The following is a 27,383-nucleotide window of genomic DNA, read 5'->3' as shown; positions in this document are numbered from 1 at the left end:
GAGCAGAGGGTCTCAGCTGGGCGGGCTGTTCCCAGGGAACATTTGGAAATGTCTAGAGACAGTTTTGGATGCCACACTAGGGTGTTGCTGCTGTCACCTGTGTGTATATGGAGGCTGTGTGTGTGTGTGTGTGTGTGTGTGTGTGTGTGTGTGTGTGTGTGTGTGTGTGCATGCGCACATGCATGAGCTTCCAACTGTGCTAGAATGCATAGCCCAGGCCACAATGGACTAATATAGCCCAAATATCAACTGGGTCCAGCCTGTTGTCATATGACTTGTCACACAGTTTTTTTTTTTTTTTCTATCATGGGGCTTGAACTCAGGGCCTGGGCACTGTCCCCACTATCACTTTGAGCCACAGCTCTACTTACAGTTTTTCAATGGTTAATTGGAGATAAGAGTCTAATGGGGACTTTTCTTTCTTTCTCTCTTTCTCTCCTTCCTTCCTTCCTTCTTTCCTTCCTTCCTTCCTTCCTTCCTTCCTTCCTGCCTTTCTCTTTCTTTCTTTCTTTCTTTCTTTCTTTCTTTCTTTCTTTCTTTCTTTCTTTCTTTCTTTCTCTCTTTTTGTTTTCTGGTTATGAGGCTTGAACTCTGGGCCTGAGCACTGTCCCTCAGCTCTTCAGCTCTAGGGTAGCGCTCTACCACTTGAGCCACAGTGCCACTTCCAGCTTTTTTCTGCTTATGTGGTGCTGAGGAATCGAATCCAGGGCCTAATGCATGTGAGACAAGCACTCTACCACTGAGCCACCTTCCAATGAACTTCCTTCCCAATGGGGACTTTTCTACCTGGCTGGCTTTGAACTGTGATCCTCAGATCTCAGCCTCCTGAGTAGCCAGGATTACAGGCATAAGCCACCAGTGCCCAACAAAAAGATTCCTGCTTTTTTTTTTTGTCAGTTGTGGGGTTTGAACTCAGGGCCTGGGCACTGTCCCTGGGCTCTTCTGCTCAAGGCTAGTGCTCTACAGCTTTGAACCCCAGTGCCACTTAGCCTTTAACTTCTATGGCTTTAGCTATTTGATATGGGATTCGTTTGGGTTCTCTATTCTTCCAGATTTCCTTTTTCCCCAATGGGTATGGGACCCAGGGCCTCACACGTGCTCCACAAGCATGGTACCATGGGGCCACACCCCCAGATCCTCCACCCAAGTTGTCTAATTGTTACTGACCATTTTGGCACTGGCTGGAAGTCTCACTCTTACATGAGCTCCTTTCACTGTGTGATAGTACAGGTGTAGGGACACATCTGGGCTGCTCAGCCCTGCCCACCACCTTGCAACAGTCCTCATGGTTTGTGGTTGAATATGGGTGAGCATATTTGCTTTCACTGTTCCCTTGTGAGGCTGGGCATTTTGACTTATGTGGCAGTTTCTGAGGCCCCCTCATCCTGGAGGACCCCAGTCACATTCAGCTTTGGTGTCACTTCCCTTTGAGAGTTCCAGGTTTCCATCTTCAGAGTCACTGACCTTTTCCAGCGCCATGCACACCTCTGCGGCTGCCCTCCTACCAGGGCGTGACACAGCTGACCAGTTTTCAGCTTTTTTTCTTTTTAAATCTTTCCTTTTATGAGACTTGGATGTTCCTGAGCCTCCTGGCGTGTTCCCAGAGGGCAGATTGATCTCTGAGTTCTGGGGGCTCCCCCAGTCCTGGCAGTTGGGGCCGTGCTGGATGAGTCTCCTCCTGACTCTGCTCTGTCCCCCGCAGGCAGACCTCTGCGTTATGACCCGGCTGCTTGGCTACGTAGACCCCTCGGATCCCAGCTTTATGGCCGCTGTGCTCACCATTGCTTTCAACCCACTCTTCTGGAATGTGGTGAGTAAGTACACCCAGTACCATCAGCCGGCGAGCCTGGCATGGTCTACGGAGGCTTGCTGTTGCCAGCCAGGCTAATGCATGAGTAGCTGGCTAGCTAGCTCTGCTCTGTCCTCCCATTTGTCGCCATTTTCTTCCCTATTTCCTGCTTGTGGTGGGCACCCTGTGAAAGCACACTGTGGGAAGTTCCTTGCCTTAGGGGGGGTTTCAGCAATGTCTGGGCACCAGTAGGTGACCCTGGGCTGATGTCAGGGTGGTCCAGGGCGGCAGAGGCTGGCCCTGCTTGGACCACAAGAAGCCAGGCTGGTGTGCAGTGGTCCAATTTCCACACCAGGAGCCTTCTGGTTCAGGAAGGTGCTTGCCTGGGCTGTCAGGAATTTCCTTCCTCCACTGATCATACCAGCAGCCTGTTTTCTTGTGAGGCCCCCACCCTACCCTATCCTGGAGGGTACTCCATATGAGGCTTCCTGCAAACAAGCTTGCATACCAATCCATAGGCTGCCCTGCTGGTGGCAAAAATCAATGTCGGACTGAAATCTGCAGGCAGTGGTGCTCAGCTCATTACTGGGCACAAGGGGACATTTGGAGTCCCCAGAACAGAGCTCTATGTTGGTCCTGGAGCTGCCAGGGTAGTAGGCTCTAGCCTTGAGAAGAAGAGACCAGAGAGACTGACATTTGATTCCTGCAGGGGCTTTTCTTCCTCTTCTTCCTCTCCCTTTTCCTCTTCCTCTCATCTTCCTCCTCTTCTTCTTCCTCTTCCTTTTCCTCTTCTTCTCCCCCTCCTCCTCCTCTTCCTTATTCTTCTCCTTCTATCAGTCCTTGGGGCTTAAACTCAGTCTGGAGTATTATCCTTGAGCTTTTGTGCTCAAGGCTAGCACTCTACCACTTGAATCACAGCTCCATTTCCAGCCTTTTTTTGATGCTTAATTAGAGATAAGAGTCTCATAGGCTTTCTAATCCAGGCTGGCTTGAGACTGAGATCTTCAGATCTCAGCCTCCTGAGTAGCTAGGATAACAGGTGTGACCCTCTGCCACCCAGCTTTACAGTGGCCTTTCCATAGGGCCTACGATCCACTGATCGTAGGAGAGGCTGAGGTCTCTGCCCACTGGCTGCCATGGCCAGCTCTGCAGGGTGCTCTTAGAGCTGCTTCCCAGCCTCCTTCTCAGTACAGTCAAGGTGGGGGTCCAGCTAAGGTCCAACTGGGGCTCAGCCAGTGTTTGGGCTTGCTGAGGCAGAGCATTGGACATCCTGTGATCACCCCGGAGGCCAATCTTTGGAAGACTGAGTTCCACACTAGCGGCATGCTGTTCCTGGCTGTTTTTTCTTTCTTTCTTTCTTTCTTTCTTTCTTTCTTTTTTAATTAAAGGTGAGCCCTTAGTCCTGGGGCAGAACATGGCATGGCTTATGACTTGGGACTTTTCTCCCTGTGGGGGTAAGCACAATGGGGGCGGGGACTGCTCATCTCAAAGCAGCAGCTGCAGTCTGGATGTGCTGCACCCACTTCCCTGAACACACTGGACCTATCTATTCAAGAGGGAAGGGACGGGTCTTGAGGTAGCGTCAAGGCCAGGGAGTAAGGGAATAGGCAGTGATTGCTCCTTGATCTTGAAAAGGCTGGGTCTCCAAGTGTGAGGCCTGGGTTTTGTCAGCACTGACCCACTGACATGGCCTCTCAGCAAGTATGGGCATCCAAAGTGCTTAGCGCTGTCAGCTTGACCTTGTCTGTGTCCATTACCTCCCACTTCCACTGCATGTACTGTCCTATGCACCCCCACGGAAAAAGGCACAGACTTCAACCTAATGGCCACTAAAACCATGAGAGGATACATTTCTGTTGTTTTAAGTTTATGGCAATTTGTCACAGGAGCCAGAGCGAAGCAATGCAGGGTATTTATTGAGAAGGCCATTGGTCCAGGGCCTATATGCTGCTTCCTGGCCTCAGGCTTCTCCATCTGCTATGCTTACAGCTAGATAGATCCTGTCCTCTGAACACCTGACTCTACCCCCACAGCAGGTCCAGGGGATGCTTTCCATCTTGCACAGCTCCTTTGGTCATTTCCTGATGGCCCTTCCTATCGTATGTTTTGCACTAAAAAAAAAAAAAATCCAGGGGATGGGAAGGTGGCTCAGTGGTAGAGCACTTGCCTTGCATGCATGAAGCCCTGGGTTCGATTCCTCAGCACCACATACGCAAAAAGAAAAAAAGCCAGAAGTAGCGCTGTGGCTAAAGTGGTAGAGTACTAGCCTTGAGCTGAAGAGCTGAGGGACAGCGCCCAGGCCCAGAGTTCAGGCCCCATGACTGGACCCAAAAACAAAACAAAACAAAACAAAAATCTATTTTATTTTATTTTCCTCTCTTAAAAAATCCTGCTGGGGGCTGGGAAAGTGGCTCAGTGGTAGAGCGCTTGCCTTGCATGCTTGAGGCCCTGGGTTCAATTCCTCAGCACCACATAAGCAAAAAGAAAAAAGCCGGAAGTGGTGCTGTGGCTCAAGTGGTAGAGCACTAGCCTTGAGCTGAAGAGCTGAGGGACAGTGCCCAGGCCCAGAGTTCAGGCCCCACGACAGGACCCCCCCCCCAAAAAAAAATCCTGCCGGGCACTGGTGGCTCACGCCTATAATCTTAGCTACTCAGGAGGCTGAGATCTGAGGATCATGGTTCAAAGCCAGTCCAGGTAGGAAAGACCGTGAGAATCCTATCTCCAATAAACCACCAGAAAACCAGAAGTGGCACTGTAGCTCAAGTGGTAGAGTGCTCTCCTTCAGCTGAAGAGCTGAGGGACAGCGCCCAAGCCCAGAGTTCAAGCCCCATGACTGACAAAAAAATAAAAATAAATTTAAAAAAAATCCTTCATGGTGGGGGGCGGGGTGGAGGGAGAGATGGGAAGGATCAGTAGGGGGAAACAAAGGAGGAGGCAACAATGATTGATAAGAAATACACTCATTACCTTGCTCATGTAACTGTAACCCCTCTGTATGGTATTTTCACAATAAAAAAAACCCTACATAGTTATAAGGGGGTTTCATTTTGTGAGTACAGTGCGTCTGATCAGTGTCACCCTTCCACCGCACACTTCATGTTGAAGCCGCATCTTAGTCCTCAAGGACATACAAAACAGCCCCACAGGAAGACTGGGAGAGGGGTCTGCTTGCCTTTCTGTGTGTGCCCTTAGTGATTTTTTTTTTCAGTCATATGTTTTTGATTTGCCTCACTTTGAAAAAAAAAGTTTATCGTCATAGTGGGGGAAAGAGCAAACCCTTCAAAGTCATTTCAGAATGAGAAGAGCAACATAGCATTGCAGTTTTGTGGCTGGCTGCCCAGGGGAGCTGCGGAACAGCATCTGGAGTCAGGGGAAGTGGGATGGGGGCAGGCGTGGGAGGGGGTTGGGTGCTGGTTGGGGGGGATGAGAAGCTTCACTATGAACAAGAAAGAAGCCCTATCTGTGAAAGCACTTACAGAACAGTTATGAAATTTTACTGATTGTTGGTATTGGACAGATTACCATACACATGCCTTGCACAGTGCATATTCATGAAGTATTTCAATGAGTCTCCACAGCAAAATGTTGCTCTTACTCCCTTTGGAAACTGGTACTTGAAGAATATATTGGTCCATTTGTTATTGTTGTTCTATACTAGAAGCTGGATACTTTATTTTAAGAAAAAGGGGGGGTGGTTAGCTGGCTCACCTGGTAGCCAGTGTCCAAATAACATGGTGTCCTGGGAAGGACCCCCTCCTATCTACAGAAAAATGAGCTGGAGAGGCTGGGTACCTGTGGCTCATGCCTATAATCTTAAACTACTCAGGAGGCTGAGATCTGAGGATCACAATTCCAAGCCAGTCCAGGCAGGAAAGCCTGTGAGACTCTTATTTCCAATTAGCCAGCAAAAGCCAGAAGTGGACCTGGGCACCAGTGGCTCAAGCTTTTAATCCTCAGGAGGTTGAGATGTGAAGATTGTGGTGTGAAGCCAGCCTGGGCAGGAAAGTCCATAAGATTCTCATCTCCAATTAACCACAAAAAAAGCTAAAAGTAGAGCTGTGGCTCAAATGGTAAAGAGCTAGCCTTAAGGGGGAAAAAAAAAAACCTCAGTACCCAGGTCCTGAGTTCAAGCCCCAGGACTTCTCCCCAATGCTCTCCCCCCCCCAAAAAAAGCCAGAAGTGGAGCTGTGGCTCAAATGCTAGAGTGCCAGCCTTGAGCAAAAAAGCTAAGGGACAGTGCCCAGGCCCCAGTATAGGCATAAAAAAAAAATGTGACAGAGAAACAGAAAAGGAAATGGTCAACGGAGAAGGAGCCAAGTGCAGGGTGACCCATTGTTAGGAAAACTAACTCAGTCCAGTGAGATCAGCATCAGTCACTTCCCAGGGCAGCTCTCCATGAGCTACCACCTCACACAAAGCCCCTCTTAGAGGTCCCATCACCTCATGATGTAGCCACATTAGGGACCACGCTTCCATATCTTTGTGAGTATGCGGGGGACACACTTAAATCACGAGCAAACCAGAGCAAAGAGGTTCATTCATGTATTCTTCAAATATGTATTGAGGCCTTAGTGTGTGCCAAACCCTGCTGGTGGTGAGGAAGATCCTGGCTGGTCTCTGAGCTGGGCCATCTATTCTAGAGCCTGTCTGGGCTATAGCTGGCAAAGTGCTTCAGTATCTTTAGGCCAGGTGGTGCCCACTGTGGGTATCAGAGTTTACACAGTTGAGATAGCTCCTCCCCTTGTTCCCGAGGGACCCCACCCCCAGGGGGAGGCGGAGTTTTTCATTGTGGCTTGCTGTCCTTGATGTCGGCCTCCCTGGGTTCCCTTGCAGCCCTCCTGGCTCTCTTCTGCCCCGTGTGCTTCTCTTCCTCTGCCTGACACCCACATAGTTGGCAGATACTGAGGCCTGATGTGTTCCAGGCGCTGTGCTATATGCGCACATTCTCTTGGAGCACACATCTGTGTGCAGTGGAAGCTGTGATAAGGGTGGGAGAAGGTCAGATGTTACGTAGGGAACATAGAGGGGCTCTTCCCCTTGTTGTCTGGGTTTCTGTCTTTGACCAGAACCTTGGTCCAAGCCCTGCAACCCTGCCAGGAGTCTTCTGTGATTGTTGTCCTGCTTTCCCTTGGGAGCCCAGCCCCTCTCAAGGACAGTGTGCAGCACCCCCCCACACCTTGCCCCGCTTTCCTTTCTTGAGGGGCATACCAGGGGCTAGGGCAGTTCTTTAGGTACTCCTGGGTGAGGAGTGGAGTAGCCCCAACTCTCACACCACAGCAGGGCCCAGCTTTGGCCCTGGTCTGTTTCAGGGCAGTTAATCTGTCTACCAAGGACAGTTTGCTTTTTTTTTTTTTTTTAAATGTAGCTAGAGAATCCTGCTAACCTATAGCCCCTCAGTCCTGGTCAGTCCAGGCTAGTAGTTACCTCATCTGGATAGCAAGTTTGGGAAGAGGAGAATTTTCTCTCCAGGAGGCCAGATTATCTGGGATGGAGGTATCTATGGTGGGGTATTTGACTCCCAGGGCCCATGGCTCCTGGGCTGATGGCAGCTACCTTGGAGGGCGCTTCAAGGGTGGCTGGTCAGTAGATGGCGCTGTAGGCAAAGGACAATTTGCTCTCCAGACTCCCAGGAGGAAGTAATGGGGAAACAGAGGACAGGGATGAGGAGGTGAGTGAAAGGGAGAGGTGAGATCAGGGAAAAAAGAAGTGACAGCAGGGGAGAGGAGACAGGGAGGGAGCACAGGCCCAAGTCCAGTGGGTACATGGCCATACCCTGGGAGCCAGATTTGTTAGCCCAAGGGAAGATAAAGTCAGAGCATGTGTGAGGTGGCAGGAGAACCCTGGGTGCTGGCCTGCCACCCAGCTTGTGTGCTGGAGGCTGCAGGTGTCTGTGTTGTATTTTGCATGTGCATGGATATGGGTGTATATCTGTCTCACTCCTGCAGCTAGGGAATTCAGTATGAACTAAGCTCTGTGGATCCCTGCTCCCCTCTGACTTACGAACCTGCTCCCAGGGCATAGCCATGGATCCAGTGGGCTCTGAGGCAATGCTTGGGACCAGAAGACACCCTTCCCTGCCAGGCACATCTTGGATTGTGTGGGTGCTGACCTGAACTGGGCTGGCTGGCATAAGCTATGTCAGCCAAAGACTTTTTCTCTGAGTGAAGCCAGCTGGCTCACTAGGCCCGACTGAGACCTTGGCTCTGAGGGAACGGTGTTTTCTAGCCACTTGTCCTTTCTGACCAATGCCCCCTGAGGCACCATGGTACCCCCTCCAGCCCCAAACCTCTAGCTCTGATCATGCCATGCTCAAAGTTGGATTCACTCAGAACTAATGGCAAGTCTAGCCTTCGACCATGGCCAGAGAAAGTCAAGAGAGACCCAGGATGCTCCTTTTGGCCCTTGATGTTGGCTCAGGTGCAAAGATGTCCCAGGGCAGATGAGCCAGAGCCAGACAGCAAAAGTGTGTTTTTAGCTGGAAACAGCCCGGCTTGCCACCCCATGACCCCTCCCACCTGAAAACGAGCCAGTGCCGGCCGGCAGCACCAGGGCTAACTTTAGCATTGTCGTGTCCCAATAATGGAAGGATGAAGTATGATGACAAGGTGTCTCAAACTGGGTCAGCACACAGCTTTTTTTTTTTTTTTTTGGCCAGGATGGCTCATAGTGACATAGTCAAGGACAAAAGGAAGTGAGGGAGAGAGCTCTCTCCTCCCTCGAAGCCAGGCAAACCTTAGGGAGCTGGTATTAGTCTGCCTCCTCCTGCCTCCAGGTCCCTGATGGTCTAAACCTGCACTTGCAACATCTTGGGGGAAGTGCATGTTGGGTGGAATAGGTTCAAGTATGTCTTCCCTTCTGACTGTTTTCGATTCTGGCTGGCATAGGTAGCCACCCCCTACAAGAGCATGCGTGGAGTCAGGGGAACTGGAGTCACTTGGCTGTGTGTAGATGATCTCTTGGGATCCTTCCTGTGCATAAGGAGCAAGGGAGAGGAAATAGGGGGGTCAGGGGAGTTTTTGTTTTGTTTTGTTTCTCTGTGCCTGTACTAGGGCTTGAAATCAGCACCTGGACACTATCCCTGAACATTTGTGCTCCAGGCTAGCGCTCTACTACTTTGAGCCACAGCTTCACTTCTGGCTTTTGGGTAGTCAATTGGAGATAAGAATCTCACAGACTTTGCAGCCCAATCTGGCTTTGAACCACAATCCTCAGATCTCAGCCTCCTGAATAGCTAGGATTACCGGTGTGAGCCATCGGCACCAGGTGAGGGACTTTTTTTTTTTTTTTTTTTAAATCCTCTGTATTCCCAGCAGACCTTGACCTTTCCCTCCATCCTTCTCTTCCTATCTCCCTTTTCTCTCCTTTTCCTTTCTTCCCTTATTGAATTCAAGGCCTCATGCATGCTAAGCAAGCCATTGAGCTACATCTGTGCTTTTGACCTTCTATAGATCCTGGTCACCTTCAGTTTAGGTCTCCTGGTTTGAAAAGTACTTTCATGACCCAGGTCTGCATTTCCTGTGACATCTCCCAGAACTCTAGCTACCTGATTCACTCCCATTCTGCATGTGCCTCCATGTCTTTGCAGATTCTGTTCCCTTTTCCTAGAGAGGCTTCTACTGCCCTACTTGAGAGCTGCTTGGCCCTCCTTCAGCTAGGCTTCCCTGAGCCCTGGTTTTTGGCTGAGCCCCTGCACTGCCTACCCGTGCTTCTGGGCACTCCTCCTGGCAAATGTATGTTTACTTCCTCCCAGTCTGAGAGCTCCTGGAAGCTAAGGGAAGGATCAGAACCACTCATAGATGCCCTGAGCTGGACCCAGTGTCAGAAGGGAGGACTGGGTAAAGGTGCCTCTTTCCTGGAGGAGGAGCATAACATGGCTCTAGGGAGAGGTGGTGCTGGGCCTGGTCAGCCCCTGCTGTGCTGGGATCACACATTTCTGCCTTTCTGGAGAGCTCCTCTAGCTGTAAAGGGAGATGTTGGGAGTTAAGGAGGGATACCCACCAGAGTCTTGACGGAGCCTGACCTTCTGTGTTCTTTCTTTTATCCCAGTTTCGGTTTTCTTTTTTCTTTTTCTTTTTTTTTTCCGGTCGTGGGGCCTGAACTCTAGGCCTGGGCGCTGTCCCTCAGCTCTTCAGCTCAAGGCTAGCGCTCTACCACTTGAGCCACAGCACCACTTCTGGCTTTTTTTTTCTGCTTATGTGGTGCTGAGGAATCAAACCCAGGGCCTCCTGTATGCAAGGCAAGCGCTCTACCACTGAGCCACCCTCCCAGCCTGCAGTTTCAGTTTTCTTATAGTCAACACATAATAGCTGTACATATTTATTCGGTAGAGTGTGATAATTTGATACAATATATTCTGTTTGTCAGAGTAATGAATGATTCTATCTCCTTATGTACTCATCATTGCTTGTGTTGGGAGTCTCCCAACTCCTCCCTTCTAGTTCCTGAGAAAATGTGCAATAAACAGTTATGGATTATAGTTACTTTCTTATGCTGTAGAGCACCAGAACCTAGTGCTTCTCCCTGTGTTTTTTTTTTTTTTTGGTCAGTGGTGGGGCTGTAACTCAGGATCTAGGTGCTGTCGCTGAGCTCTTTTGCTCAAGGCAAGCATTCCACCACTTCAAGCCACAGTGCCACTTCTGGTTTTCTGGTGGTTAATTAGAGATAAGAGTCTCATTGACTTTCCTGCCTAGGGTGGCTTTGAACTTCATTTCTCAGATCTCAGCCACCTGAGTAGCTAGGATTACAGGCATGAACCACCAGGCCCAGCTCCTAACTATTTTGGTAGTTGCTTTTTCTCCTCTCCCCTCTTCCTGCCTTCTCCTCTCTCCTTCTCCACCTCCAGTCACCTTTATTCTGCTTTCTATTCCTATGACAGAAATTCTTTCAGTTTCCACAGGTGAGTACCTTTCTGTACCTGGCTTATTTCACCAGTTCTAACCATTCTCCCATAAGTGATAGGATTTCATTCATTTTTTAATGGCTGAATAATATCTCATAGTTTATAGGTCACATCTTTATCCAATTGAGCTGAATCCCTATCTTAGCTGTTGTTCATAGTGCAGGTGTCTCTTTGACCTACTGATTTCATTTCCTTTGTCTGTGTACACAGTAGTGCAATTACTGAATTATACAGTAGGTCTATCTTTAATTTTTAGCTTCTTGAGGAACTTCTACTATTTGTCATGGCAGTACTAGTTTATTTTCTGATCCTGGACCTACTGTGGAAGCCAATTTTGATTCTACAGGAGAATTTCAAGGAGGGGATTAAAAAAATATTGGCTTATGTTAGTCATGATTTCATTCTTATATCACCATACAAGTCAACACTGTATTCCTATCAGTTTTATCCCCAGCCAGGCTGTCCTAGTTATGATGTGTCCAGGGCGGGAGTCTGGGCCACCAGCCTTCTCTTCCCCCAAGGCTTCCTTCCCGTAGAAGGGGAAGATGTTAAGATGTGGTGCCTTTCTTCTGGGAAAGGTGATGAGGAGAAGTTGCTCTGTGTGTGTGTGTGTGTGTGTGTGTGTGGCTGTGTATAGCTGTATTTGCTGTCTGTCGCTTGTCAGGTAGGTGAGGCTACCTGGGAAGCTGGATGCCAGCAAGGGGACTGGTTGAACTCAGCGGCCTTTCTTGTTCCCAGGCATCATCCCCTCTGCCTTTGAGGGTGGGATGGCAGGGCGGGGGGCGGGGGGGGGGAAATCCAGCCTGTGGTAAAGGGGCTAAGCAGCCATATGAACAGGGGCAGAAGACAGTGGCTTCCCCAGTGCTCTGTGATGAATAGCTCTGCCCTGATAGTCACAGTATGTCATTGTTATGATTCTCTGCTAACTATGTTCTCGTTATGATCAGAGCCAGTTCCACTTGACTGCCCCCAGAGGGGTCCACCCCAAGTTTTACAGAAATGGCCACTGTGGATCAGAGAAGTTATTCCATTTGCCTGGATCACACAGCTGTGAGTGCAGAGCTGGGCCTAGCAGTTGGGCTCCTGATCTCTGAGCTTCCCCCTCTCACCTGCCCCCTACATACTCCCACGAGTGCATGCTCATGCACAAATGCACACCTGCACTACCTAGGGCATGAGTGTGTTACGTTGCCCCACGTGGCCGCATGGCCTGGCCTGGATGCCAGGCCCTGCTGGCAGAAAGATAGTGCAAGTACTAGCTGCCAGTTTCCCCATCCCATCCCCTCTGGAGCCTGTTGTCTGCACGTGCCACACAATAGCTTTCCAACAGTCTGACTTCCAGGCCAGTATGCACTTGCCTGTGTCAATATTTTGACCGTACGTGAGACTTCCTGTGGGAAATGGCTCACGTGGGCTGTCCACGTGAGGCAGCCACATGGAAGGGGTGTCTTTATGTCCTTCAGGCTTCCGAGTCCTTCCTAGTCATCCTCAGGAGCTTGATGCAGTTGTAGGTCTTCTTCCCATCCCTCCCTTAGCTTTTGGGCACACACAGGCTTGTCCTGCTGATGGACCTCTGAGCAGAGGGCCCCAGGCAGGATTCCTGGCTTCTCCTCTGCATGTGGGTTTGGGAGCAGCAGTTCCCCACAAAGGTGGCGGAGGCTGGGGTGAGGTCTGTGCCTGGAGCCAGCTCAGCAGCTTCTACACTAGTCTGTTGCCTCTTCTCACATCAACCTAGCTGTCTGGTTCCGGCTGTGGATCTCACCTGTGTGGTTCTTCTGAGGAGCCTGCCCAGGCCTCTGTAGAGAGGACTTAGACCAAACAGCAGGCCAACCATCCAGCCCCGGACCTTGCCTGTCTATGTTTCACTCCCAGCTTCTTCTAGGCTGCTCCTGCTAGGGGTATGATGAAGGTTGGACATGAAATGTTTCTTTAGGTGAGTGCCTGTGGCCCATGCCTATAATCCTAGCTACATAGGAGGCCGAGATCTGAGGGTCATGGTTCAAAGCCAGCTGGGGTGGCAAAGACCCTGAGACTTATGTCCAATTAATCAACAGAAGGCCAGAAGTGGAGCTGTGGCTCAAGTGGTAGAATGCCAGCCTTGAGCAAAACAAAACAACAATTAAGATACAGCACTCAGGCCCTGAGTTCAAACCCCAACAATGGCACAGGAAAAAAAAAAAGGAAAGGAAAGACATGCCATTTGAACAGTACTCAGGGTAGTACCTTGCACAATGGTGAGTGTTGCATGGCTGTTGTCCCCAGAGTCCACCCCATGGGTGCCAAGTAAACATGTGATGACATGGGTCCTGCTGATGCTGTGAGGCCTCTGTGGGTAAGTAGGATCTGAGTTAAAGAGAAAGGAGAAGAGGGTGTCAACAGGCTCCCTGTATCTGGTTACTGAGTCCTGAGTCCTTCACTTGTACCATGCCTGGCCTGGACTCAGGGTTGGCTAAAGGCAGTGAAGGGCTATATGCAGGGAAGGGGTGGAGTTGGAAAGGGATGACAGGGTGAGACTGGCACTGCCTTGCACCTGGCATTGGACAGGGTGGCTAAGTGTGGGCATGTTGGTATTCTGGAGATCCCTCAGCCAATCACTGCATTGCTTCTTGGCACTGCCAGACTTTTCCTCAGATGCTGACTGGTTAACAGCTGACGTTTGTAGGATTTAGCTCTGAGCTCCCCCCACCAATCTGGGCTCCTTCTCCCGGTCTTTCTCTTACAATACCCTGGGCTCCATGTGGTAGCTAGTAAGGATGTGGGTTTGCACCAGCCAGTCTCAGTCCAGTCTGCATTGCTGATTGACTGTGGGGCTTGGGGCAAGTTAATGTCTTTCTCTGTGCCTCAGTTTCTTCCCCAGACAATTGCCACTTTTGTTAGAGCTTGCTAAGTAAGCTGTGATCTGAACCATGCCTCTAGCTTTGTTTTATTTAGTTATTTTTTTCAGATAAAGTCTCTCTCTCTCTCTCTCTCTCTCTCTCTCTCTCTCTCTCTTTTGCTTGGGGATGGCCTCTGACATCAATCATCACAATCTTCATCTCCTAAGTAGCTGAGATTACAGGTGTGTGCCACCATTCTGGGCACCCACCTTGGTTTTTGTTTGGTGATGGATTCAGATTGTGTGTGTACCAAGGGCAGGACCTAGGTCCTGGCCCACAGCTGGGGATGGCATGGGTGGGGTCAGTTACTATGCTGGTGCCTGCCTTCCACATAGGCCCACCTAGCCCAGGGCTCATCTGTGAACCTTCTACCCCTGCCTCCCCTGGACTCACCCATTTCCTCTCATATGCTGGAAGGTTTCCGGTCTGCCTTTATCAGGAACTAACTAGCCCATGGCCAGGTCAGGTGCAGAAGCTGCTGGACAAGAAACACAGCTCAACCACAGTCTCCTAGGAAACTGTCCAGGTGAGGCCACATCTCGGCCACGCGGAGCTGCCTGGAGGAGAATATAACTGCTGTGATGACCTCAGAGGGTCAGAGCTGCCTGGTGGAGAGCACTGGACAGGGAGCCTGCAGTTGGCTCCAGTCCCAATCACAGTTCTGACTGGCTGGGAGCAGCCAGCTCACCCCCTTAGCCTCTCTCCCTGTCTCTTGACTGGAGGGGTAGCTACATGGGAGCTCATACCCTCAGGATTCTGTGGCTACCCTGTGCTTAGGTTTACCTGGGAGTCGTACCCCTACAGTGACCAGCATCTCCCAGTGCTTACCCGTCCCAGCCCCTTTGTCCCCCCACATGCCTACCTGATTCCTCTTCATCCTAACCCCACCCTCCTCTGAGCAACTGCAGCATCTCACTCCCAGCGAGGACACACCCATCCCTCTGTGCATGCCAGGACCCTTCCTCAGCATTGGCCTTAGATAGGCTGTCTCTGTTCAGTCCTGGTGCTGCCTACCCTCAGCCTCAGTTTCTTCTTCTGAGAAACAGACACAAAGATGTTGACCTGGAGGCAGGGCCTACACACATAGTTCCCACTCAGGCTACCCCTAATAGTTCCAGTCCTGCCAGGAGGGTGTAGAGGGGGCAGCCTGGCCTGAACCATGTGCTAGCTGTGGCACTAGGTGGGTCATGAGGCCTCTGGAGTGTGTGATAATGGCTGCCTGCTTTACTGAGGCTGTGAGGACACAGGGTGAAGTGAGCAAACAGGAGCTGCCTTCAGTCTCAGGAAGAAGGTCTCTACAGCCATAATAGGGATTCACAGGATAGCTGGGCAAGTCAAGACACATTTGGAAATAGCAGAGGACCTCTGATGGACAGCTTTCTTGGTGGGCACCCAAGCCCCAGGCACACAAGAGAGAGGCTCATCATCCTGTCACACATAAAAGACCAGAGACCTTTGCAGGGTAGGAAGTCAGCCTTTTGCTCAGCTGGGCTTTGGTCAGGGTCCCCTCCTGCTCCTCTGATGGTTCTGCATGCATCAGGAAGCCAACTGAAGTGCCACTCACCCACTTGGGGCTCTGGTGCCTGGCCCAGCCCACCAAACACTGTACTGCCCTGGACCCATCCCCAAACCTCAGTCCTACTGAGATTTGCTTTGGTGCTTTGTTTTGCTTGTGAGACAAGATTCTCCCACCTCAGCCTCCTGAGTAGCTGACACTATAGATATGCTCTACTATGGCTGGCCTTTTGCTTTAGATCTTTACTCATTCAGCAGCCATTTCCCCAGTGTTTGCCTGGGGACAGCACTGTTGTGATGGTTGTAATGCTACTAGCATTAGAGATGCCCAAGGAGCCTGTGTTGCAGTCTGCTGACCAGCCCCCGTTGGCTACCCCTGCCTGAGTGTCCATGACCACCTTGGTCCCTAGCCTGCATGCCCTGCAGGGCTCTTTGTGCACCAGCATTTTCTGCTTCTCTTCTTCCTTTGTTTTTTTTTTTTTTTTTTTGGGTCCGGTCGTGGGGCCTGAACTCTGGGCCTGGATGCTGTCCCTCAGCTCTTCAGCTCAAGGCTAGCGCTCTACCACTTGAGCCACAGCGCCACTTCCGGCTTTTTTCTTTTTGCTTATGTGGTGCTGAGGAATCGAACCCAGGGCCTCATGCATGCAAGGCAAGCACTCTACCACTGAGCCAACTTCCCAGCCCCCTCTTCTTCCTTTGTTTACTGTCAGCTCCTCATCTCCTTTTAATAAAGAAGCTAGGGACCAGGAAACAAAGACTACCAAGTGTAGTTAAGGATGATTAAGTGGGCTTGTGCTTCATGCAGCAGAATCCCAGGAGGAAAGGTGGCCAGTGCTGGATATGTCTCAGGTGGGGCACAGTGGGCAGGTAATAAGGGTCAGCTGCAGACTGTGCAGAGGCCATGAGGGGCTGTGGGGAGGGCAAGGGCTCTGAGAGAAGCATAGCTGGAGGGAGGTGGAGGAAGACCCAGTAATGCCTCTGGCAGGGTTCTGAGATCTGCCAGGACTGAGGGATTCCTGGCTGTCTCCCTCTGTCTTGCTCTTAGGTAAAGATGAGAGCCCGCTGTGCAGGTCAGCACTATGAGTCTGTGTGTCTGCAAATGCATCCTAGGATCCCATTAACAGCATCACCCCTGGTCCCCAGAGAATCTTTTTAGCAATAAAAGGCCTTTTATCTTCTTAGTTTCTGCTGCTTTAAGAGGAGGGAGGAGAGGCTTCAGGGTCTCGTGTGTGTGTGTGTGTGTGTGTGTGTGTGTGTGTGTGTGTGTGTGTGTGTGTGTGTGTGTGTGTGTGTGTGTGTGTGTGTGTTAGAGGCCCACAGGACCCACTTCAAGGAAGTGATGTTCTAGTGGCTCTGGGCCCTTCTCTCAAGCAGTGGGACTCCTGGCAAGTAACCCCAAATTAGTACCTTGAGGATCAGGAGGATCAGGAGTTTTTGGTAAACTTAGGGTCTGGGTAGAGCTCCCTTACCTGCCTCTGAGCTCCTTAGTCATTTTCTTACCCTGTGCTGAGGTCTAAGCCCTGCCTGCCTCTGCCTTTGGCATGCGTGGATCCTGCTTGTGTCTCGCCTTCTCTTGGTGAGGGAGTGGTGTTAGGTTCATTGCTGAGCTTGGGTGCCTGATACTTCTAAAACTCAGGAACTGTTTGCCTAATACAACATTGAATTGGTCCTCTTTTTTTTGGTTGTTGTTGCAGGACTTGAACTCAAGGCCTAGGTGCTGTCCCCGGGCTTTTTTTTTTTTTTTTTTTTTTGCTTGAGGCTAGCACTTTACCACTTTGAGACACAGCACCACTTCAAGTTTTCTGGTGGTAAATTGTAGTTAAGAGTCTCACAGAGTTTCCTGCCAGGGCTGGCTTCAAACCATGATCCTCAGATTTCAGCCTCCTGAATCGCTATGGTTATAGCCGTGAGCTACTGGCACCCGGCTGGTCCTCTTTTGTATTAATAACAACTGACTCATGAGCTTTGGGGTCCCATGAGAGCTTCTGAGGGCATGGCCCCAGTGACCTAAGTACCTCCCAATAGGTCCCTCCTCTTACAGGTCTACCACCTTTCACATCACCACTCTGGGCCCTAAGCTGGCAGCCTTTGAACCCTTGGGGGACACATCATGCCCAAACAATAGTGCACATCACCTGTAGGTCTTCGGCATCCACAACTCCTGGGCAAAATGAGGAATGGGGGCAGTCTACCACCTGTTGACCTTCCACCCAGAGGACGTGTGGTAACAAAACACACCTGACTTCAGCCAGGGAGAACATACCCCTTTCCTTACCTGCTCTGTTGGGGCTCCTAGTACATGATGATATCAGTGGTCAGTGTGCACAGTTAAAAGGCTGGGTGGGCTTTCAAAGATACCCAGAACACTGAGTAGAGTCCCAAGGGCCAAAGGAGAGAGAGGTTCAGATTCAAACCCCTGGCCCTGGAGCTGCCCAGTCCTGGCCTGGCCAAACAGGCCACTACCCTTCCCTCTTTGGTGATGCAGGCCTAAAAGGTGGCAGTTCTAGAAAGTTCATCCCCATATTTTAGAAGAAAGTATTCCAGGAAGAGAGCATCTGTCCAGAGTTACCCCAGCAGTAAGAGGTAAGATACCCCCAGGGTCTTTGTTAGTGCCAGACTTCTCTGGGTGGGCAGGCATTCCTAAATGTCTACAGCCAAGCCCAGGGTGCTGTTCTCTGAGCCAGGATGGACACCTGGGGGCACCTCCTTGCTGCCTGCCAGGTAACAGGTAAAGGAGGTGACTGGATTTTAGGTAGGGGTGGGGCTGCATGTCTGAGAGTTGTTGGAGCTCTGACCTTGACCTTGTTCTTTGTCCCTGTGTCTGACTTTATGGCCTGGATTTCAAGAGGTAGTGCTATTAGCCTCTTCCCATGGTACTGGGTCTGCAAAGAATACCATGTGTGGGGACATTAAAGCCTTTCAAATCCCCCACCCACCAGGTGCCCTCCCACCTGGGTGAAAGCTGTGTGGTCCTGGTATATAAGAAGGAGGTTTCTAGCCCCAGTCTGAAGGCCTCCACTGAATCCCCAGCCCACCTCAGTAGGTGGCCCGCACCCAGGGATCCTGGAGGGGAGTGAAGGGGAAGAGGGCAGAGGGAGCAGCATGTTCAGAAGACAATGTCCCTGAGTGAGGATTTACACCTCTTCCACGGGGGAGCTTGCAAAGTCAGGTGTGAGATGCTAATTTTAGACCTCAGGTGTCCCTCTCCAGATGGCAGCAGGATAATTAAAAAGAAAGAAGAATGACAGCATGGCCTTGACCTCTGGCGATTATAGGTAGAGCACCTTTCCATGTGAGAAAGGACACATTGTCCAGTAGGGCCACCATGTTTGTATTTTGTCCCTGGGGGCCTCCAGAGCACAGTGGCCCTGAGACAAGGCATAATTCCATCACCACCCGAACTTTGTCTAAGGTCCCTACAGATGAGCTATGTTTTACTCATAGGGGCCTGTCTCCCCATGGGGCAGAACACAGAGATGGAGGATTAGGGAGGGACTGTGGTAGCTGTTTGGGTCACAAGTAAATGAGAGCACTGCTTATCTAGGACCTTCAGGAGTGATGTTTTGTACCAGACAATTTTCCAGCTTTTAGTGAAACGTCCAGTGTCCCTCATTATTTTGTTTTGTTTAGTCTTTCCAAGTCATGCATAGGTTCCCTGACCTCCTCAATCCAGCCACACCATGATGATGTGGGGGTCACCAGCAGCAGATCCATCAGGACCACTGGGACTCAGGCCCTGGCACCTGCATGAGTAACCCTGATATCAATTCCTTGGAGCCTTGTGTGTGCTCTGTGATTCTGACCTGCCATCAGCCACCATGTCTCGATGCTCACAGGGCCCAGTGCCTACCCATCCTCTCTCCTTTCCTGCCGCTGCGTGTCATATTTGGGACATCCATGTGGTTAGTAGAACCTAGTGTAAAGTGAAATCACAGATAGCTGGAACAAGACAAGTTCTCCTGCATCTCATTTATGACCTTTGGTGGGGCTAAGAGCATGGAGGCCATAGCCCATGTTGGCCACACTTAGCTAATGGACACCTGCCACCCTCTGTAGCCACCTGCCTGACACCAGCAGGGACAGAGTTGTTAAGTTTCTAGTTATCTCTTCAGTAACTACAATTTAAAAAAAATTATTTTTGGTCAGTCATGGGGCTTGAACTCAGGGCCTGGGCACTGTCCCTGAACTCTTTCACTCAATGCTAGTGTTCTACCACTTTGAACCAAAGCACCACTTCCAGTTTCCTGGAAATGGTTAATTGGAGATAAGTGTCTCATGGATTTTCCTGCCTGGGCTGGCTAAAAACCCGCAATCTTCAGATCTCAGCCTCCTGAATAGCTAGGACTACAGGCGGGAGCCACCAGTGCCCTGCTTAAACAATTTTCAATAGGTGATATATGGGTGTGATGAAGATTCGACAGTACTACAAACTGCACAGTGACCATGTCACAACAACTGACATTTACTAGTGTTTCCTAAGTGCTAGATCATGTTCTGATTTGGCCTTGAAGGCATGCCAAGCAAGGGCCCTTAGTGTATATGGAGATTTTTCCACATTGACATCTGCAGATCTTCATTTCATGGTTATGTAGCACTCTATCATGTCTATTCTGTAACTCAGCCTGCTTAAAAAAAAAAAAAAAAGAGCTGAAGTAGCCACCTTATGCTATTCCTTTGCCATGTGTACCGATCTATGCAGGGTCTCCCTTTAGACCTGGAACTTCTAATACTGTGACAATGACAGAACAGGGAAAGGGACTGTGTTCCTGATGGACTAAGACCCTGTGACCTGAAGCAGGCTGTCCCAGCATGGTTTGTGAATGTGATGCACGCACCGGAGTACAGGGGCTTCATATTCTGTTCCAGCTTTGCACCTGCAATGCTTAAACCTGACTAGTTCATCCCCAGAGACCCTGAGCTGCAGCGGCCTGGAACAGGCAAAGAGCATGCTGTTCTCCTGCCCCTCCCTTGGGCGCCAGAGCCTGAACACCCCCGTCCTCTGAGGGTCACAGGAATGTTCTGGTGGGGGAGGAGACAAGGTGCACAGAACACCGTATTTGGAAGCCAGGCTGTACCCAGCAAGGAGACAACGTCCCTGTGCCCAGCGTGCTGTCCTTTTGCTGTTTTCAGGACAGTGACACCACACTGTGAAAAGTGGGTGGGGCGATCAGATTTCTTTGAGCAGGCTGTCCTTTCTGTTCCTCCATTACCCCTACCCCCTGCATTGCACAGTCTCTGGGGAGCCTCTGAGAAACTGTGAGCAGGTATAGACAAGCAGGCATTGGGTGGCATGGCTAGATGGGGTTGCATCTCCCATCTGTCGGCCTAGAAAACTGAGAAACTTCCACATCCAACAAAAGAACATTGCTTTTGCTCCTAGGATGGATGTATTGTCACTGCTGTAGTCCATGACAAACAGCCTGTGGATATGTGAGGCACTACCTGTAAGGAGCTGGGTAGAGGCCTATAGAGCCCCTGTGTGTCTCTTTCCAGCTCTTCAGGAAATTGCAAAGTATTCAAAAATAAAAAGGCGCTAGGCACTAGTGGCTCATGCCTGTAATTCTAGCTACTCAGGAGGCTGAGAGGGGGCTGGGAAGGTGGCTCAGTGGTAGAGCACTTGCCTTGCATGCCTGAGGCCCTGGGTTCGATTCCTCATTCCTCAGCACCACATAAGCAAAAAGAAAAAAGCCGGAGGTGGCGCTGTGGCTCAAGTGGTAGAGTGCTAGCCTTGAGCTGAAGAGCTGAAGGGACAGCGCCCAGGCCCAGAGTTCAGGCCCCACGACTGGACGTCCCTCCCCCCCCCAAAAAAAACAAGATCAGGAGGCTGAGATTTGAGGATCGCAGTTCAAAGCCAGCCTAGGCAAGAAAGTCTGTGAGACTCGTATCTCCAATAAACCACCAGAAAACTGGAAGTGACACTGTGGCTCAAGTGGTAGAGCGCTAGCCTTGAGCTGAAAAGCTGAGGGACAGTGCCCAAGCCCAGAGTTCAAGGCCCATGATGGACAATTTTTTTTAAAAAAGGCTATTTTTTTAAATGTTGTTGTTGGTCATAGGGCCTGGGCACTGTCCCTGAGCTCTTTTTGCTCAAGGCTAGCACTCTGCCATTTGAGCCACAGTGCTACTTCTGGTTTTCTTGTGGTAAACTGGAGATAAGAGTCTCACAGACTTTCTTGCCTGGGCTGGCTTTGAACCACAATCCTCAGATTCCAGCCTCCTGAGTAGCTAATATTACAAATGGGAGCCTCCAGTGCCTGGCGAGGCTGTTTTTTAAAATGTGACAGGCCATCTGCTTATTGCTGCAGAGGGTCAACCCCAAGATATAGATAGAGTTTGCTAGAGAAGGCTGGCTGCTTAGAGAGCTGCTGGTGTCAAATACACAGCACTTAGGCATCTATTAGGTCAGGTTTTCCTTAGCCTGCTGTTCAATGCTGTATCCATTGTAAATCTGGAGGGATGCTTCAGCATCCTTACTCCTTGAGGGCCAGATAGGATAGGCACCCCTCTAGCGCAAAGCCTCTGTAATCCTTACTACTTTGGATCCCAGGTATGGCTCTTGACTGCCACGCTGCCCACACACACTTGACCCTTCCCTGTGGATGGAAGGCAGCATCGTCTGGCCCAGCCGGCCCAGCACAGGACACCCAGAGCTCTAGACTTGGCTAGGCTTAGTCATACACAGCTTAGCCAGCTCCTTGGCTCCATTTCCTGTCCTGCTTTGTCTGAGCCATGAGGAGAATGGAGATGATTGGGGCCTGGTACAAGGATTGGGGACATGGTGACCCCAGATTTCAGACGTGAGATATGGTAAAATGTAGATTTTTCTGTTCTATCTTGTCACATCTCTCTTAAATACAAAGTCTGAGCTTATTCTCCGCCCCCTCCTCCCCTACTTCAGCTGCCTATGCTCTGGGGAGCAGAAACATGGGGAAGAGAACAGGGTGACATGACAGCTAGATTAGAGCAACTGGCAGAGCCCTCATGTCTGTGTTCTGTGTGACATCCCCTGTTCACTCCTCAGGCCTTGGCCTGAGCCTCAGCCTCCCTGTTTGTCCCTACTCCAAGTTACCTTTCTCTCCTTCTTGGGCAAGCAGATCTCTACCAGCATAACAGGAGACCTCCTGAGGACAGAGGCTCCTTCTCACTTGTTCTCCTTTGCACCTGGTGCCTGGCCTGTGGCTCCCACATTGCCTGACAACAGCTGTTGGGGTGCCTGAGCCTGGTGTTGGCTTGCTGTTGGGTCTAGGCGGTTGGCAGATGCATCCCTTCACCTCAGCAGGTGTGAATGAGCCAGTGGAACTCCTCACCCGTGGAATGCCTTCTCCTGACTTCATTATCCTGCATTAACAGTGGAGCTGCTAATAGAGAACATTGGGTGCCAGGAAGGGGAGGAGGAGGACGAGGAAGAGGGGGCTACTGTGTTTGAGCGTGCTGGAAGCATGGAAATTAGGAGACCCTATGTGCTGCAGAAGAGCACGTCCTTAGTTTTGTTCTGCAGCTGCTGAGACTCCTGCAAACTCAAGATTACATCTTTCTTTTCTGTCCTGGGAAAGGACAGGAGCACTAAGCTCAATGGTCAGGCTCACAGTAAATGGAGCCACGCCAGCCTGGCTGGGGCTGCCGCTGGGAGCTGGGTGGATAATGAGATGACCTGCTTCAGCATTGAAACTCAGCAGTTATTAGGAGCTCATTGGCAATTCATGGCCTGCTTCTAGATTGAGAAGCCTGCAGGCCCCCCAGGACCTACTCTGTCCCAGGTTCTCCTTGGCCTTGCTGTTTTGCTGGAGAGCATACTTGAAGCGTAGGGGGTGGGGGGTGCCAAGTCAGCAGCAGGGCAATGATGTACCCCCTGCTCCCCCACCCCTAGTGCTGGATACACGTTGTCTACTGCAGACAGGACACTGTGGGCGGATGGGCAACTAGGTTGTGTGGGCACCATCCCAGTGTTTCACATGGCTGCTTACAGCCCTGGGGGTGTTGTCTTCTCATCTCAGGATTTTCTTTCTCTGGCCTTGGCCCATCCAGCAAGTGTCTGAGCACTGAGATTGTTCCTATCTTCTTACGTCCATGGCCCCCACGCTGGATCACTGGACTGGCTCCCAGGTGGCTCCAGTTTGATGCTGGAGCATCAAATGGACTAGGGTTCCTAGGCCATTAGAGCCAGCATCTGAAGGGACCCAGGCTGTGGAGAAGAGATGAACCTGGCAAAGCTAGGGCAGGGTGGCATCAGTAGGTCTCTTTCCCACCCTTCCCTGCCCTGTAAGGCACCCATTCTTTTCCTTTCCCCAATAGTGATAGCTTTGGTGGCCTTAGATGACGTCAGCATCTGTTGCAGGAGACACAGTACAAAGTGGCATTGGCTATATCAACCCTTCAGTTGTTAGGGATTCAGCCAGTGCATCTGTAGAGTTCTAGAAGGTCATGCAGGGCCTGGGAGGTGTGATGAGTATGGAAGTGCCGAAGATGCTGTGCTGCAAGCAAGGCCCAGGCCAGGAGGCTGAGGGGTCTGGAGAGCGGAGAGGTGGAGGAGGCAGATGCCCCGAGAGAAGAGATTGTAGCAAAAAGGGTGAGCCTGGGAAGGAATGGGTACAGGCACCAGGGGGCTTCTTTTCATGGACAGATTTCAAGCCAACAGACAAGTAGGGAAGACTGTCACCAAGATTCCAGAACATCTTGTATTTGCTGACATCACAGATGTCAGGACATGTCCCCCTTCAACACTTCATAACATTTCTAAAACTAAGGACATTTCCTACTTCAGCGTAACTTCATTATCACAAAAGAGAACATTCTGAGCAAAAGTTTGGGAGCAGGAGAGAGCAGGGCTTGTTCTGGAATGGAATGAATGAATGAGTCATGAATGTACCAGCCCTGGGAGGGGCTAGAGGAGTCTGTCCGGGCCTCAGCTGCAAGTCTGCTGGAGGAAATGAGGCCAGGATAGATTGGGTGGCTTGTGCAGTGTCTGCTCCAGTGTCTGGCTCTAGGGCCAAGACCCACCAGGACAGGTGCACATGTGGAGGCTGATGAGCGTTGCTTGACCACTGTGCCATGTAGGCATCCAGAAGGCAGGGGGCAGGGTCCTCTAGGGAGCAAGTGCCAGAGACCATGGGACACCTAGCTGTCAGAGCAGGTACAGGTACACCAGGACACTTGATGATGAGATGCCTGGAGGACCACAGTCCTGTAAGCTCTGTGGCCTACAGCGTGACAAACAATCTGACTCCATGCGCAAGGACCTCATTGGCCCTTCCTGACAGGCCACATGATGCCTGACTGGCTCTGGAAGTCAGCCTTTAAACACAGGCAGTGGTTTGGCTAAATATTTCCCAAATAATCTCCCATGTGTTAAAAGTTTGACATGATGTGCCACCACAGACCCAAAGCAACCAGGTCAACCAGATAGGACTGAAACCTCTAGAAAAATGAGGTGAAATAAACTTATTCTTCATGCTGGTACTGGGGCTTGAAATCAGGACCTTGCACTCTTGCTTGGTTTTATTTATGTAAAGGCCAGCACGCTACCACTTGAACCATACCTCTACTTCTGATGCTTTGCTGGTTAATAAGTATCTCAGACTTGATATTTGTCTGCCTGGGCTGAGTTTGCACCACAAACCTCAGATCTCAGCCTCTTGAGTAGCTAGGACTATAGGTATGAGCCATGGCTACTTTTTCTCTTTGCAAATAGATTATCCAAGTATTGAAGATACTAATGGTAAACTAACACATTGGGTTACTGCTTGACAAGGACTCAGGAACAGGCTAGTCACCCCCATGGTGGCTCTCCTTACAAAGAAGCTAAAGACACTGAATGACCTTCTGGAACAGGAAGTACCTTGGCTGCTCAGGAGATGGAGGAGGACTGCCTCAGGAAGAATTCATCCTTCATCCCCAGGACATTCTGGCTGCTCCCTCCTCCCCAAATCACAACTAACTGTACGTAGCTTGGTGGAAAGACTGCAGCTGGAAACGGTCTTGGGCCTGGAGCTGGGTGGCTGAGATGTCAGCGCTTCTGCCTAATATTCACATGGGTGGAGTGTCTGATGTAGTAGAAAGGGCTCTTGGACCCACACCTGTTGATCAGGAAGTGGAGGGAGAAATCCTACCTTACTATGGTTTTGAAATGTTTCCTCTGTACTGGGAACTGTGGGAAGAGGAGAGCTGTGGTGAGAATTCTTCAGAAGAACTTTATGGCCCTGAAAATGGTTGTAGGATTATGAGTCATGGAGTATGTGAGGCCCTTCTTGCTTGGAGGAATGGCGGCTAGGCTCTTCTTAGCAAGCTCTGGGGTCTGGATAAAATGGAAGTTTTAAGGCTGGAGCCTCTGAATGGGGCCTGAGAGTCTGCATTCTAACCTGCTCTCTAGGAATGCCTGCCTGGGAAAGCTCACTGAATGTAATGGGTTTTGAGGAAGCAGGGAAGCCACCAGGAAGAGTTGTTTTCCTAGGCCCCTCCCAACATCAGAATCCTGCAGACTGGGTGGTTGCTGTCATTTCTGGAAGGTTCCAGCTATCCGCTCATTCTGTGAAAGATACTCCCACAAAACACTGGATATCCCTGCTCTGCATCTGTTTGTGTCCTTGTTGCTGTTCACCTGGCTTAGCTTTCTCTAGGAGGTGTCTCCCAGTCTGTGGGTACCCAGAGCTGTGTGGAAAGCATCAGCTATGTCCCAGGGATAATATTAGGAGGCTGAGGTGGGCCAAGGGCACAGGGCACACTCCTGAGGCTTACCTGAGCTGGCACTCATTGTCCCAGGCCAGGGTCCTGCTGGTTGTGTCACATCAGCCCAAAGACACTGCACTGTCCCTGTTTCTAGATTAATTTCGAGGAGCTCAATTAGGTAAATAATTCTCTCTGGCATAGTGCTCACCTTAAAGAATAACAAGATTAGCTGTGCCTTTCTGGCCTAGTGCTAATATTCAAGGAGCTTCACTGGCCTGAAAAGACCTTTTTGTAGGTAATGCCAGGCAGGTGATGCTTGGGCCTCTCTAGGTGGCCCTGGCCTATCTGGCTGGCTTTGGAGCTGGGCCTAGAACCTTGGGGATTGGAAGAAACCCATCAGCAGTGGCAGATCAAGCTGGCCCCCAGGTCCAGCTGGACCATGAGGCTACAGGTTCCCTGGACACAGTCCCCACCTTGTTTCCAGGGCTGTGCATTCTTGTACTCCATTTCTCTGAAGCACAGAGCTTTTACCTGGGAAATGGGCCCATGCTTGCTACTACAGCAGACCCAGATTGGGCAGAGTCTGTGAGCTACAGAGGATGAAAAGACCAGGTCACTGGGGATGAAGGACTAATGCAGTGGCATGCTTGGCCACACCCCCACAGCCACAGCTGGTGATCCTGGCCTCCTTCCAGCCTTTCCACCTGGGACTGGGCCTCACCGGCCTCTGTGACACCACAGTAGTGACTCCTGCTTCCCAGATGAAAAGTAGTCTGGGAAGTAGGGATTCAAGTTACTGGGGGAGCAGGAAGAACCCAGGCTGCATCAGGGGTTCTAGGAGGTGACACCTTGGCCAGTACCTGCTCCACATAGTGCTCTACACTGTGGCAGGGCTGAGCACAGCGCCACGGACATCAACAATAATCCTGCCACAGGGGCAGGAATAACCATTTAGCCACTCCTGTGGCCCCACAGCCCCTCCTCAGTGTTGCTGCCCCTAATTTAGGGCAGCCCTAAGCCCTGTCAGGACTTCTGTGCTTAGCAGTTGCTGGGGGGAGATGTCTGTTGCTCTCCTCTCCACCTTCTTGTATTCCTACCTCAAGTCCTACATGTCCTCCTGCTGCCCCACCCTGCCTGGTTGCTGACATCACTGGGCATTCTGGCCCCCTTTTGCATGTGGGTGCCAGTCTCCACTCAGATTTCCATGAAGGGTGTCTCTGACCTCTGTGCCCAGCATTGGTTCATCACTCTCCTCTGAAGCTTTTCCTGGCCCTGGTCTGCCACCTGCAAGGCATATGGGAAGCAGACAAGGAGTGTGGCATATTTTAGGCCTCCTGTCACCTATCTGGTCACTCTTCCTGTAAAGCCACCCAGGTCTTTCCTTCTTATCCTCCTGGGAATGGGGTGGGGGTGGGGCTTGGACAGCCAATGGGTGAATAGAGCTCAAGGACCTTGGCAGAGAGGATATAGAGTCTGCTGCAGACCAGCATGAGTGTGAAGGTAGCAGATCTCTTGCACAGCCAGACAATACAGCTTGGGCAGATGGCCACCCACTGGCCCAGTTGGCAGTCAGTAGCCTTGTGGGGGGGTGGTAAAGCTGTGTGCCCACGGATGTGTGCTGCAGCATTATCTCATGCAAAGCCTG

At 50.8% G+C, this 27,383-nt stretch overlaps 1 protein-coding gene across 3 annotated transcripts in view; it reads left to right on the top strand.

The window, feature by feature from the left end:
- The window catches only part of Pemt (phosphatidylethanolamine N-methyltransferase), a 74,072-nt gene that overhangs the window by 12,382 nt on the left and 34,307 nt on the right, over positions 1–27,383 (top strand). For 2 of the 3 annotated variants that reach the window (XM_070026782.1, XM_070026783.1), the window contains exon 2: positions 1,703–1,810. In XM_070026782.1, the coding sequence (XP_069882883.1) occupies positions 1,703–1,810 (108 nt within the window). The remainder of the gene's footprint in view (positions 1–1,702; positions 1,811–27,383) is intronic. The other variant, XM_070026784.1, reaches the window with a different exon arrangement.

This window comes from Dipodomys merriami, unplaced genomic scaffold (assembly GCF_024711535.1).
Source record: "Dipodomys merriami isolate MVZ:Mamm:240054 unplaced genomic scaffold, mDipMer1.0.p SCAF_19, whole genome shotgun sequence".
Taxonomy (NCBI): Eukaryota; Metazoa; Chordata; class Mammalia; order Rodentia; family Heteromyidae; genus Dipodomys; species Dipodomys merriami.
This window is presented reverse-complemented; position numbering and strand designations above follow the sequence as displayed.